Source organism: Microcebus murinus, chromosome 2 (assembly GCF_040939455.1).
Source record: "Microcebus murinus isolate Inina chromosome 2, M.murinus_Inina_mat1.0, whole genome shotgun sequence".
Lineage (NCBI taxonomy): Eukaryota > Metazoa > Chordata > Mammalia > Primates > Cheirogaleidae > Microcebus > Microcebus murinus.
Genome location: NC_134105.1, coordinates 16,111,326 through 16,123,759, shown reverse-complemented (window position 1 = coordinate 16,123,759; position 12,434 = coordinate 16,111,326). Strand labels below are relative to the sequence as shown.

The following is a 12,434-nucleotide window of genomic DNA, read 5'->3' as shown; positions in this document are numbered from 1 at the left end:
TTTGAGACCCTCAGCCCCATAGAGGACCCATCTCTCCTGCTCCCCCTTCCTCCCAGAACCTCCAGCCACCCACTGGGCCCCGACCTGCCCCCCGCCCCCACCCAGCCTTCTGCAGAGCAGAGTTCAGCTGCCACCTACCTTGGCAAAGCCCTGGCGGCTGCCGTCCCAACCCTGCCCCTAGCTGAGCCTCAGGCTGTGGCCACCCCAGCCCCGCCCTCTGCCTGGCCAGGGCCTGCGGACCCCCAGAGCTTCTCTGGGCTCCCAGCTGAGGCCAGGGGCCCCCATGAACTCACCCTCCACCTCCTTCCCCTCCGCAGGGAGGCTGCTGAGGTCCTCAGGACGCCGGCAGGTCCTCTACGCAGACTGCCAGGCGTCCCTGAAGGTGTCCTGCGCCTACAAGGAGGATGAGGGGCTCTACACGATCCGGGTGTCCTCGCCCCTCGGGCCCCAGGAGCAGAGCGCCTATGTGCTTGTGAGAGGTGAGGGCTGGGGCGGGGGCGGCGGAGCCGAGACCAGGGCTCTGCTTGGTTTGCTGCGCGACCTCGGGCAAGGCCCCTCCTCTCTAGGGGCCTCAGTTTCTCTGCCATAAAACCAGGGCATTGGGTTAGTCTCTCTAAGAATCTCTGTGGCATTGTGTGACCCTCCAAAGGACATGGTCCGAGAGTCAGACTGGCTGGGAGCGTGGGAGGGAGGTGTGAGGCTGGGTGGCTCTGGCCACTGGCTGAGCTCCGGCTCCTGGTCTCTGCACTCGATCTGGGTTTGAATCCTGGCTTTGTCACTTCCCTAATGAGGTGACCTCGGGCAGGTCAGTCACTTACCTCTGCAAGACTCAGCTTCCCCATCTATAAAGTGGGGGGCTTCTCTGGGCTCGGAGATTAATTATGCCAATTAATTGTTCAGATGCATGGTGGAAAATGGGTCCCTACTAAATGGTCCTCCTGCTGCAGCCCCCTCCTGCTGCTGTCCAGGGACTGTGGGGGCTGGTGTGCAGACCCTGCTCCCCAAGAGCAAAACTGAGCCCTGGAGGGTTAAGGAGAAGAAGGCGTTGGGCAGGGGTGGGAGGGAGCTTGTTGCCAAATGGCCACTGACTGGCAGAGCCTCCTCCTCGCACCCGGGTTGCAGACGCTGCACCTGAGAAGCCGGGGGCCCCAGGTGCCCCGCTGAATGTCCAGTGCCTGGACGTGAACAGAGACTGCCTCATCCTGGCTTGGGCCCCGCCCAGCGACACCCGGGGCAGCCCCATCACGGCCTACTCCATCGAGCGGTGAGTCCTCTCTAGAGTGGCAGAACTCTGCCTGGGTGCGTGGCCACAGCAGGGGGGCCCAGGCCCGGCCTCCGGGATGGCCCCCCAACACCACTACTCGGAACAGGGCAGGAGGGAGACCGTGCTGTGTAATTTAAGAACAGTAGAAGGGCGTCCATGCTCCGAATCACACTGATGCCCGGAGTCAGCCGCGGCCCCTGCACCCCCTACTGTACGAGCTGACTCAGAGGGGTTAAGTGCTTGAAACCTGAGCACATGTGCATTTGTTGGCTGTTTTCCTTGCTGAATGACCGAGATGGAACAGCCCTGACCCGGGGAGAGGAGGCACACCAGGAAGAGAGGGGCAGGGGGCCAGAACCTCCCGCTGCCATCCCACTCTGGCGGCTCCGAAGCCAGCGAGAGACAATACCTAATCCCACAGCAACCGGCTCACGCCTTGTGCACCGGGCTGTGCTAAGGGCATGCCTCATCTCTTCTCATCCTTGTGACAACCCTATATAACGGGGGTGGTGACTTTGCCCTAAGTCACATTTGTCATTAGTGGTGGAGACAGGAGTTGGACACACACGTGACCACTGCCCCATCCAGCCACTAACTGTATCACATGCCATGGTACCCCTCAGAGGGCACAGAGTGCCCAGGCGTGGAGGGTCAATCTGGAATGCACAGACACAGGGAGTGGGCAGCCCTCGGGTGACATCCCAGCTCTACCTTGGCATGTGACCTTGGGCACGTCCTCTCCCTCTCTGAGCCGTGGACCCCCGCATGTAGCAGGTCGGTGGCCACACCTGACTCCTAGGGCTGAGGGAGCGGAGACGGGCCTGGGTGTGGAGCGCACGGCACGGCACGGCCCCCTCCAGGAAGGACACTGGCTGTGCTCGTCGGCCTCAGGGTGGATGATGGAGAAAAGGCCTCCTGGGGGCCTGAGGCTGGAGCCCTCTGGGTGGGGGGAAGGACTTTAACTGGCAGAGATGGGCTGAGCCCGAGTCGGGGAGTGGCCCTTGGAGAGGCTCTAACTGGGAAGGCGTACGTCGTGGGCAGGGGCTGAAAGCCAGGGCCTGTCTCCCACAGGTGCCAGGGTGACTCCAAGGAATGGGTGCCCTGCCATGTGGCCCCCGGGGGGACCTGTAGGTGCCCAATCCAAGGCCTTGTGGAAGGCCAGAGCTATCGGTTCCGGGTGAGAGCCATCAACAAGGCGGGCAGCAGCCTCCCCTCCAAGGCCTCGGAAGCCGTTGTCATGAGTGACCGTGATGCACCCCGGAGGAAGACAGGTGGGAACAGCGGCCCTAAGACACATTCTAGAGCATCAGTAGGGCACCCACAGGACTGCCTCACACAGGAGACCGCCCAGCCCTCAGGAGCCCCTAGTCTGATGGAGGAGACACAGCATAGTCCTCAGGAGCCCCTAGTCTGATGGAGGAGACACGGCATAGTCCTCAGGAGCCCCTAGTCTGATGGAGGAGACACAGCATAGTCCTCAGGAACCCCTAGTCTGATGGAGGAGACACAGCATAGCCCTCAGGAACCCCTAGTCTGATGGAGGAGACACAGCATAGTCCTCAGGAACCCCTAGTCTGATGGAGGAGACACAGCATAGCCCTCAGGAGCCCCTAGTCTGATGGAGGAGACACAGCATAGCCCTCAGGAGCCCCTAGTCTGATGGAGGAGACACAGCATAGTCCTCAGGAGCCCCTAGTCTGATGGAGGAGACACAGGCAGCCCTCAGGAACCCCTAGTCTGATGGAGGAGACACAGCATAGTCCTCAGGAGCCCCTAGTCTGATGGAGGAGACACAGCCAGCCCTCAGGAGCCCCTAGTCTGATGGAGGAGACACAGCCAGCCCTAAGGAACCCCTAGTCTGATGGAGGTGACACAGCCAGCCCTTAGGAACCCCTAGTCTGATGGAGGAGACACAGCATAGTCCTCAGGAACCCCTAGTCTGATGGAGACACGGCATAGTCCTCAGGAGCCCCTAGTCTGGTGGAGGAGACACAGCCAGCCCTCAGGAGCCCCTAGTCTGATGGAGGAGACACAGCCAGCCCTCAGGAACCCCTAGTCTGATGGAGGAGACACAGCCAGCCCTCAGGAACCCCTAGTCTGATGGAGGAGACACAGCCAGCCCTCAGGAACCCCTAGTCTGATGGAGGAGACACAGCATAGTCCTCAGGAACCCCTAGTCTGATGGAGACACGGCATAGTCCTCAGGAGCCCCTAGTCTGGTGGAGGAGACACAGCCAGCCCTCAGGAGCCCCTAGTCTGATGGAGGAGACACAGCCAGCCCTCAGGAACCCCTAGTCTGATGGAGGAGACACAGCCAGCCCTCAGGAGCCCCTAGTCTGATGGAGGAGACACAGCCAGCCCTCAGGAACCCCTAGTCTGATGGAGGAGACACAGCCAGCCCTCAGGAACCCCTAGTCTGATGGAGGAGACACAGCATAGTCCTCAGGAGCCCTTAGTCTGATGGAGGAGACACAGCCAGCTCTCAGGAGCCCCTAGTCTGATGGAGGAGACACAGCATAGTCCTCAGGAACCCCTAGTCTGATGGAGGAGACACAGCATAGCCCTCAGGAACCCCTAGCCTGAGGTGGAAGATACAGCGAATCCGATAGAGGAGACACTAATCTGAGGGAGGACCACAGCACCTTTTTCAGATGTCCTTAATCTCAAGGAGAAAATAGCCTTGCCCTCAGGAGCCCTGCCCAGGGGCTGCACCTGCCCAAAGTCACACAGTGAGGGCTGAGGTGTGCAAGGCCAGGACCCTGAGTGGGGCGGGCCCCGGCCTGACTCCTCCTCCCCATCCCTTGCTCCATTCTCATCCTAGAGATCCCCTTTGATATGGGAAACAAGATCACGGTCAGCACAGACGATTTTGAAGGTACTTGGGACCCTCCCGAACACTTGGCCTCCAGATGCCAGCCTCCCGCATAGCTCAGGAAATGCCGGGACACAAACTGGCAAAGAGGCCGAAGCTGTCCATGTGCGGGCGGGGGGTGCAAAGCTGGGCGGGTCTGGTTGGAGGAGGCCGGGTGCTCAGGGCACGTGGCCCATCTGGCTATGGCCTGGTGGAGGAGGTGGCATGTTGGGAAAGTCCCGGGCAGGACATCAGGGGACCTGGGTTCCGACCCCGGCTCTGCCCAACCTCGCCAGTGGACCTGTAGCAAATCCCTGCCCCCTCTCGGCCCCAGCTCCCTCCTCTGGGGAACGAGGGGCTGAGGTGAGGGGTCTCTGAGGGCCCACCCCTCTCCGCCCCCATGACTCTGATTCCAGACACTGTGATCATTCCCTCACCCCCAACCAACGTCCACGCCAGCGAGATCCGAGAGGCCTACGCGGTTCTGGCCTGGGAGGAGCCAAGACCCCGGGGCAAAGCCCCGCTGACTTACTCCCTGGAGAAGGTACGAGACCCCAAGGGCCCAGCCCAGGCCAGTCTGAGAAGTGGGTATGCTGCGGGACAGGGTGTGGAACGTGCAGGGACTGCTGAGACCCAGGCAGTGTCCCCTGGGGAGGCCTCAGAGAACAGAAGTGAATCCCCTGGCTGGAAGGGCCACAGAGCCCAGCCCCACAGAGAGGCAGGGGAAGGGTTGCATAGCCTTGGCAGGTCACCCCCAGCCCTGAGAGGCCAGGCACTGGTGGCAATTCCTGAGGCCATTGACAGAAATACACAAAATTAGGAGGCACAGACAACAAAAACAACAGCAAGAGCCACCACTTCCTGGGTACCTCCCCGTCCCCACGGCTGGCATCGGGTTATATGTTGGGGCCGAGCACCCCTTCTTGGCAGGGCCGCCTTGGGAGGCAAGCTAGGCTGGCACCTCCAACCAAAGGCATGGACCAGCAGCGCCTGCAGGGCCTGGGGAGGGGCTAGCACTAGGAAGTGGTTCTCACTGGGGACAGAGTAGGGGGCAGGGGAGACCACACTGGGGACAGGCCAGCTCCTGTGGAGTAGACGTCACCGTGGAGGGGAGGCGGCCTGGCAGAGCAGAAGACAGCAGGGCGTTAAGATAGGTTCAAATCCTGGTTTCTGCTGTGTGATCCTGAGTCAGTCTCCTAACTTCCCTGAGCCGCAGTTTCCTCCAGCATAGAGAACCCGCCCTGTGAGGGTGAAAGAAAACACAGCCCTCAGCCAGGGCCGCAGCCCAGGGTCCGTAAACGCTTCCCAAGGAGGTGGCCTGGACTCCGGCCTACCTGCGGTCAGAGGCCAAGTTTATCTCCTTACCCGCTGGCCTAGCACGGTGCCTGGCACATAGTAGGTACACAGTAAAGGCTTGGTGGTAAATGAATGAAAATGTTCCAGGGAGAAATCTCTGGCCCTGGGTATCCGAAAGGGCCTCTCTCTTCACACTTGCAAGTGATCCTATTTCTCCCAGATAGGAAGCTGCAGATAACGGAGGCTCTGTTTTGTGAGGCCCTGGAGTGTCACAGTGATAGCCCTGGAGTCAGGCGGCTCAACTCTGTCTCCGCTACTTACTAGCTGTGTGACCTTCGGCGAGTTACTCAGTCTCTTTGTGCCTCAGTTTCCCCTTCCATAAAATGGCGATAATGATCATATGTAACTTACAGGGCTAACGGGCAGGTCTAATTAATTAAAACATGCACAGACTTAGAGCCTGGCGCACAGTAGGTGTTCAGCAATATTCACTGTTTTTTGGGGCGATTTCTTGGCCTAGCTGGGTTCTTGGCCACTGACAGCCAGGTGGGCCTTAGGAGGGGAAAGGCCACCAAGGCTGGAGTGAGCTGGGGTCCCCCTGGCACCTCTGGGTCGTGACTCCCAGGCCCACACTCAGCAGAAATGGTCTCTCACTCACCGCATCACCCCTTCTGCCCAGAGCCTCAGGCTTTATGGCTGCTTTGTGAGTCCCTGGTGCGTGGAGCGTGAACAAGTTTGGGGCCACACACACCTAAGTTCAAATGCCACATCCCCGTTATTAGATGCATGACTTTTGGCCAAATTATCAAACCTCTCTGAACCTGAGTTTCCTCATTGGTGGGGAAATGAACACCTTCCTTACAGCGTTATTGTGAGAATTCACCCATTTATTCATTTATTTGTCCTGGAAACAGACGGAGCACCTCCTATGTGCCAGTAGTATTCCTGGCCCTGGGAACACAGCAGTGGGGGTGGGGGTGGGGCTGGGAATACCAATGCTAAACAATGAGAAACAAGGTAAATCAGTGAAATGCTACCACAGCAGCTAGCGTGAGCTAGGGAGGGGAATGTGGGGCGTGGGAGGGGCTGTTGGGGGCATTTTAGATAGAGTGGGGGCGGGGGAGGGTGTCCCTGAAAAAGGCCCACAGGAAATGAGGAGCCAGCGAAGAGATTTCTGGGGAAGGAACATTCCAGGCTGAGGGAGCAGCAAGTGCAAAGGCCCAGGGGTGGGACTGGGGCTGCGGTGGGTCAGCAGAGAGGCACGACGGAGACACAGAGGGGAGGGGCTCGAGGCCAGACAGGAGCGGGCTCGGGTGGTGGGAAGCTCTTGCCTTGAGGAGACGGGGCTCGAGCACACGGGACCTGACCTGTGCTGTACCGGGCCCTCCGACGGCCATTAGAGGGGAGACTGAAGGGGGTGCAGGCAGAAACGGGGAGACCAGTCAAAGCTATTCAGACAACTCAGGCAAGAGGTGCCGGTGGCCTGCCGAGGTCTCGGCGGGAGCACGAGGAGGGAAAGCACGGCTGGGTTCTGGGTGCCCTTGGGAGGGACAGCCAACTGGGTGCCCATCTGGGGTGTGTGGGAGAGAGGGAGGGAGCAGGATGGCTCCAGGGCTTTGGGCCCAGCACCTGGAGGGCGGGAACCACCGAGGAGCTGTGGGCGGTTGGCACAGGTGGAGAAGTGGCGGAGTGAGTCCTGGCTTGGGGAGTGTGACGTCCCGGCAGGCGTCCAGGTGCTCGGGGGCAGCTGGGCTGGAAACGGAAGTTCATGAGAGGCCCTGGCGGCCACTCAGCCAACTCGAGTTCCTCTTTCTCTCCAGTCAGTCATAGGCAGTGGCACCTGGGAGGCCATCCTCTCAGAAAGCCCTGTGAAGTCCCCGAGATTCGCCCTTCTGGACCTGGAGAGAGGGAAGTCTTACGTCTTCAGGGTGCGAGCGATGAACCAGTATGGGCTGAGCGATCCCTCGGAGCCCAGTGAGCCCATCGCCCTGAAGGGCAAGCCAGGTGGGCAGGCCAGGTGCCCGCAGGATGCAGGGGGTGGGGTGGCAGGCGGCAGTCCAGGCCGCCAGCCTCAGGACTCAGGACCAAGGCTGCAGAGACACAGCCCTGCCCATGTCCCCTTCCCTGACCCCTTCCACCTATCACAAAACTGAAAAGCAATGTGGTCTCTGGACTGGAAAGTTTTAAGACATCAGAAAACACATTTCTCTGGGCAGGAGGCTCATGGAGGGATGGATGTCTTTTCCTGATCAACAATTCACAGGTTATAGAGTCCAGCCAGGTCCAGCACAGGAGCCGAGTGTGAGCAAGTGGCCCCCCGGTTCTAAAAGTCTCTGCCTGCTCCTTGGATCCTGCCCATGCAGCCAGGAGTGACTTCCTGAGCAGGCTCCTGCTTGCTCCCTGGTCGGGGCTGAGCAGCCCCACCTGAGCCCTGGCTCACCTGCAGCACAGCGAGAGCCTGGGCAAGTCATTTCCAAGCTGCACACCTTGCTGTCCTCACCTGCCAAGCCCATCGTTCTGAAGGTCCTGGTTACTCCCCCTGAGTCTCCCAACAGCTCCATCCTCGGAGGCCTCCAAGTTCTGGGGTTCTTTGCTCTTTGATCAGATCAGATCAGATCAGAAGGTCCCCTGCAGCTGCCATCACCAAATATTCCTTTAAGGAGCCAAGCTCAGTGCCACCTGTCCAAGAAATGCCTGGTTTGCTGGAGGTCCCATTTAGGGAAGATTTTGAAGTCTTAGTCCTAGATTAGCTCTGCTTCAGTAGTTTAGGGGAAATATATACATGTATATACACACACCCATTCCTGGCAAGTACGAACGGGTTGGTGAGCAAAGATGTTTTTCTTTACCTCTGATCTGGTTAACATTTGGGTTTGATTTGGGCCCTGGCCAGTGAGTGGTTTGTGATCAGATATGAATAGTTTCTGGACTGTAAGCCAGACTTAGGCAAGGCTCTGGTCCAATTCAGAAAAGGGGTGAGGGTGGGGGGTAGGAAAAGCATTTACTTGTATTATAAAAGTAAACTTACTATACAAAAATGAGAAAATATCAAACAAGCAAAAGATAAACATAGGGAGGAAGGGAGAAAAGGAGGGAGGGAAAAATGGAAGAAGGAGGGAAAGAAACTGGAAAAGACTGGTCCTCCCTCCCCCCAATGATCCCACCACCCAGAGGTAACCACTGTGAGCATCTGGGTGTCCCAGTGTCTGGCCTCTTGACAACATGCACATTGATGCTTCTCTTTGAAAGTGTGATCAGACCGTGGGTAGAGCTTTGCATTCTACTTCTAAAAATTAACATTGGGCCAGGCATAGTGACTCATGCCTGTAATCCTGCCACTTTGGGAGGCCAAGGTGGGAGAATCACTTGAGCTCAGGAGTTCAAGACCAGCCTGGGCAAGACGGAGACCCCATCTCTACAGAAAATATAAAAATTAGCCAGACGTGGTGGCATGTGCCTGTAGTCCCAGCTACTCAAGAGGCTGAGCCAGGATGATCTTTTGAACCCAAGAGTTTGAGGCTGCAGTGAGCTACGATGACACCACTGCACTTTACCCAGGGCGACAGAGTGAGAATCTGTCTCAAAATTAAAATTAACATTATACCACAAACATTTTCTCAGGTCACGAAATCCTTGGAATCATGATTTTAGTGTCTGAGGACAACTCCATACCATGATACCCTCAGTTCAAGTTCCTGCCCTTGAGTAGAAGCAGGGCTCTTCAGCACATGGGGTCCCTAAGTGGTCCCTTTCCAGCCTCACCCCTCCACCAGCCTGCACCCCCTGCCATTCTCCCTTCAATCCCAGAAGCTGAAGTTGCTGACCAGACCTTCCTGAGCCCAGGGCCTGTTTCACAGTACCTGCCCCAGGCTGGAGTAGTGCCTGGTTCAGAGTAGGCACTCGAAAAATACTGGATTTGTGTTGAGTAGATGCTGAGGTCAGACTTTCCTGTTGACTTCGGGGCACCACCAGAGAACAAGGAGAGGTGTGCAGGGAGAAATGGAAGATGAGGCTCTGGAATTCAGGAGAGAGGGCAGTGCTAGAGGTGAGGCCTGCAGAGAGATGAGGGTTGAAGGCCTGAGATAGGCAGGACCCTCAGGAGTAAGAGGAGAGGAGAAAAATGGAGCAAGTCAAGGAAGAGAAACTTGGAGGAGCCCCACATTTGAGGCAAAAGGAAGATGGGGAGACACCAAAGGATGTGTAAGGAGTGTGAAAAGTAAAGAGGAAACTAAGAACATCATGTACCTTCCATTCATCCATCCATTCATCCATCCGTCTGTCCATTCACCTGTTCACCTACCCCTGTATCCATCCATCCATTCATGCATCCATCCATCCATCCATCCGTCTATCCATCCATCCATGCATCCATCCGTCTATCCATCCATGCATCCATCCTTCCATGCATCCATCCACCCATCCGTCTAGCCATCCAGGCATCCATCCATCCATCTGTCTATCCATCCATGCATCTATCCACCCATGCATCTATCCATCCATCCATCCATCTGTCCATCCATGCATCCATCCATCCATGCATCTATGCATCCATCTGTCTATCCATCCATGCATCCATCTACTCATGCATCTATCCATCTATGCATCTATCCATCCATGCGTCTATCCATCATCCATCTATCCATCCATGCATCCATCCTTCCATGAATTCACCCAACCAACTATTCATCTGTCCATTTAACAAATCATGGTAGCCCCTAACTCAAGGATTTTAGTCTCAAGGAGCCATGAAAATCAATAGAGAAGTTTCAAGGAAAGATAATCAAGTTTTCTTGAGATTGAAGAGAAGGACCAAGAAAATCTGTCAGATTTGGTGACTTCTGAGTAAGAGAGAGAGAGAGAGAGAGCACGTAAGGATGGGTGAGTGAGGGTTGAGGCGCGTTAGCAAGGAAGCAGAGATGCTCAGAGGTGAGAGAACGCTTAGGATAGTGGAGTCTAGGGCACGCTGTGGGCCTGGGAAGGAGATACCCACAGCCCCGGCATGTGTGAAGTTCATGTACCTGCCCTGATGGCTGTGGGGACTCTTCCGGCCTCTCCTCACGTTCTCCCCTGCCCCGGCCTGCCAGAGCCACGTCACCCAGCGTCCTGACTCAGCACACCATTCTGTGTTTCAGCCACCCTCCCTCCGCCAGCTCAAGTCCAGGCTCTCCGGGACACGCAGACCTCTGTCTCCCTGACCTGGGACCCTGTGGATGGCGGCCCGGAGCTGCTGGGCTACTACATCTACTCCCGAGAGGCAGGGTCGTCCGAGTGGCACACAGTTAACAACAAACCCATCCAGGACAACAAGTAAGTCTGCACGCCCCCTCCTGCACCGGGGCATGCTCAAAGGAAGTACCCCGATAAGATGAAGCCCAGCACGTCACAGCATTTGTCCTGGCCAGGCGCTGGTCTAAGCATCCTTCATCTGTCAGGTCGTCTAGTTCTAACTACCTCCTACACACTTAGGACTGGTGTTTTTATTATCATTTTACAGAGAGGTTAAGTAACTGGCCAAAGCTCCCATAGCTAGCGGGCAGGGCTGCCCTGGAGCTCAGGAGACCTGGCTGGGGCAGGGCTGTGCCCCTGCTCAGCTGTGGGCTGCTGGCAGGCCTCTCCCCCTGTCCCTGCCCGTGACATGAAGTTTGATCCGTAAGGGCCCTCCAGTACTCCAGCATTCAGGACTCTGACCTCATCCCCAGAGGAGGGATAGGTAACAGTACCTTCCTTCGAGGGTGTTGTGACGCGTACCTGGCTGACATGAACAGTGAGTGCTAGACGACAGTGCGCTGCTATGGTCATTGTCATCGCCGCCATCTGCTGTCAACAGGGTCCAGTGTGGGAGGCATCCCAGCCTCACCTGGTCAGGTGCTGCCTGGCCTTTATGCCCTCACAAAGCCATGTTCCCCTTTAGATGCGTGAGTCCCCAGCGGGCTTGGCACTGCCAGCCTTCAGCACTTGGGGTGATTTAAGTCCTCGGAGCCCCTCAGGGGCCAAGGTCACAAGGAGCTCCCGAGGACCTAAGTCATGCCAAGATTTGCTACAGGAAAATACTATCAGCGAAAAGGGAGAAAAGGGTCCGCAACTTGGGTTTTATCAAGAAAGGACCGGCCGGGCGTGGTGGCTCACGCCTGTAATCCTAGCACTTTGGGAGGCCGAGGCGGGCGGATTGCTCAAGGTCAGGAGTTCGAAACCAGCCTGAGCGAGACCCCGTCTCTACCAAAAAATAGAAATAAATTAATTGACCAACTAAAAATATATATACAAAAAATTAGCCGGGCATGGTGGCGCATGCCTGTAGTCCCAGCTACTCGGGAGGCTGAGGCAGTAGGATCGCTGAGCCCCGGAGATTGAGGTTGCTGTGAGCCAGGCTGACGCCACGGCACTCACTCTAGCCTGGGCAACAAAGTAAGACTCTGTCTCAAAAAAAAAAAAAAAAAAAAGAAAGGACAGGATGAGAAGGACATTTTCTCTAAGTCAGAGCGTCCTTGTATTCCTCTGGATGACAATTCTCTTTGGGGGCCTTTAAAAGGACTTTGTGTTTTTGAATCACAGCCATTTGTTCTTTTTTAGGGACAAACCCCAAAGTCCTGAGAATGTCCCATGTAGCACTGGGGGCTTGGCTGCCTTTGCCTTAAATTCATACTTTTCCCAGCATATTTCCATTGTAATGGTGGGCCCAGAAGAGCAAAACCTTTAAAATCATAAGGACCACGTCCCGACTGGTGCCGTTTCAGGCATCCCTGTGGGATCAGGGCCAATATTTTTAGGTCAGAACTGGCCCAGAGGGCCGGGCGCGGTGGCTCACGCCTGTAATCCTAGCTCTCTGGGAGGCCGAGGCGGGCGGATTGCTCAAGGTCAGGAGTTCAAAACCAGCCTGAGCAAGAGCGAGACCCCGTCTCTACTATAAATAGAAAGAAATTAATTGGCCAACTGATATATATAGAAAAAATTAGCCGGGCATGGTGGCACATGCCTGTAGTCCCAGCTACTTGGGAGGCTGAGGCAGAAGGATTGTTTGAGCCC

General features: G+C 56.7%; 1 protein-coding gene across 1 annotated transcript in view; it reads left to right on the top strand.

The window, feature by feature from the left end:
• MYOM3 (myomesin 3) overlaps window positions 1-12,434 on the top strand; it is a 48,640-nt gene that overhangs the window by 14,969 nt on the left and 21,237 nt on the right. Inside the window, exons 10-16 of the mRNA XM_012750802.3 lie at window positions 318-479; window positions 1,123-1,264; window positions 2,336-2,535; window positions 4,086-4,139; window positions 4,532-4,659; window positions 7,232-7,415; window positions 10,544-10,718. Of these exons, the coding sequence (XP_012606256.2) occupies window positions 318-479; window positions 1,123-1,264; window positions 2,336-2,535; window positions 4,086-4,139; window positions 4,532-4,659; window positions 7,232-7,415; window positions 10,544-10,718 (1,045 nt within the window). The remainder of the gene's footprint in view (window positions 1-317; window positions 480-1,122; window positions 1,265-2,335; window positions 2,536-4,085; window positions 4,140-4,531; window positions 4,660-7,231; window positions 7,416-10,543; window positions 10,719-12,434) is intronic.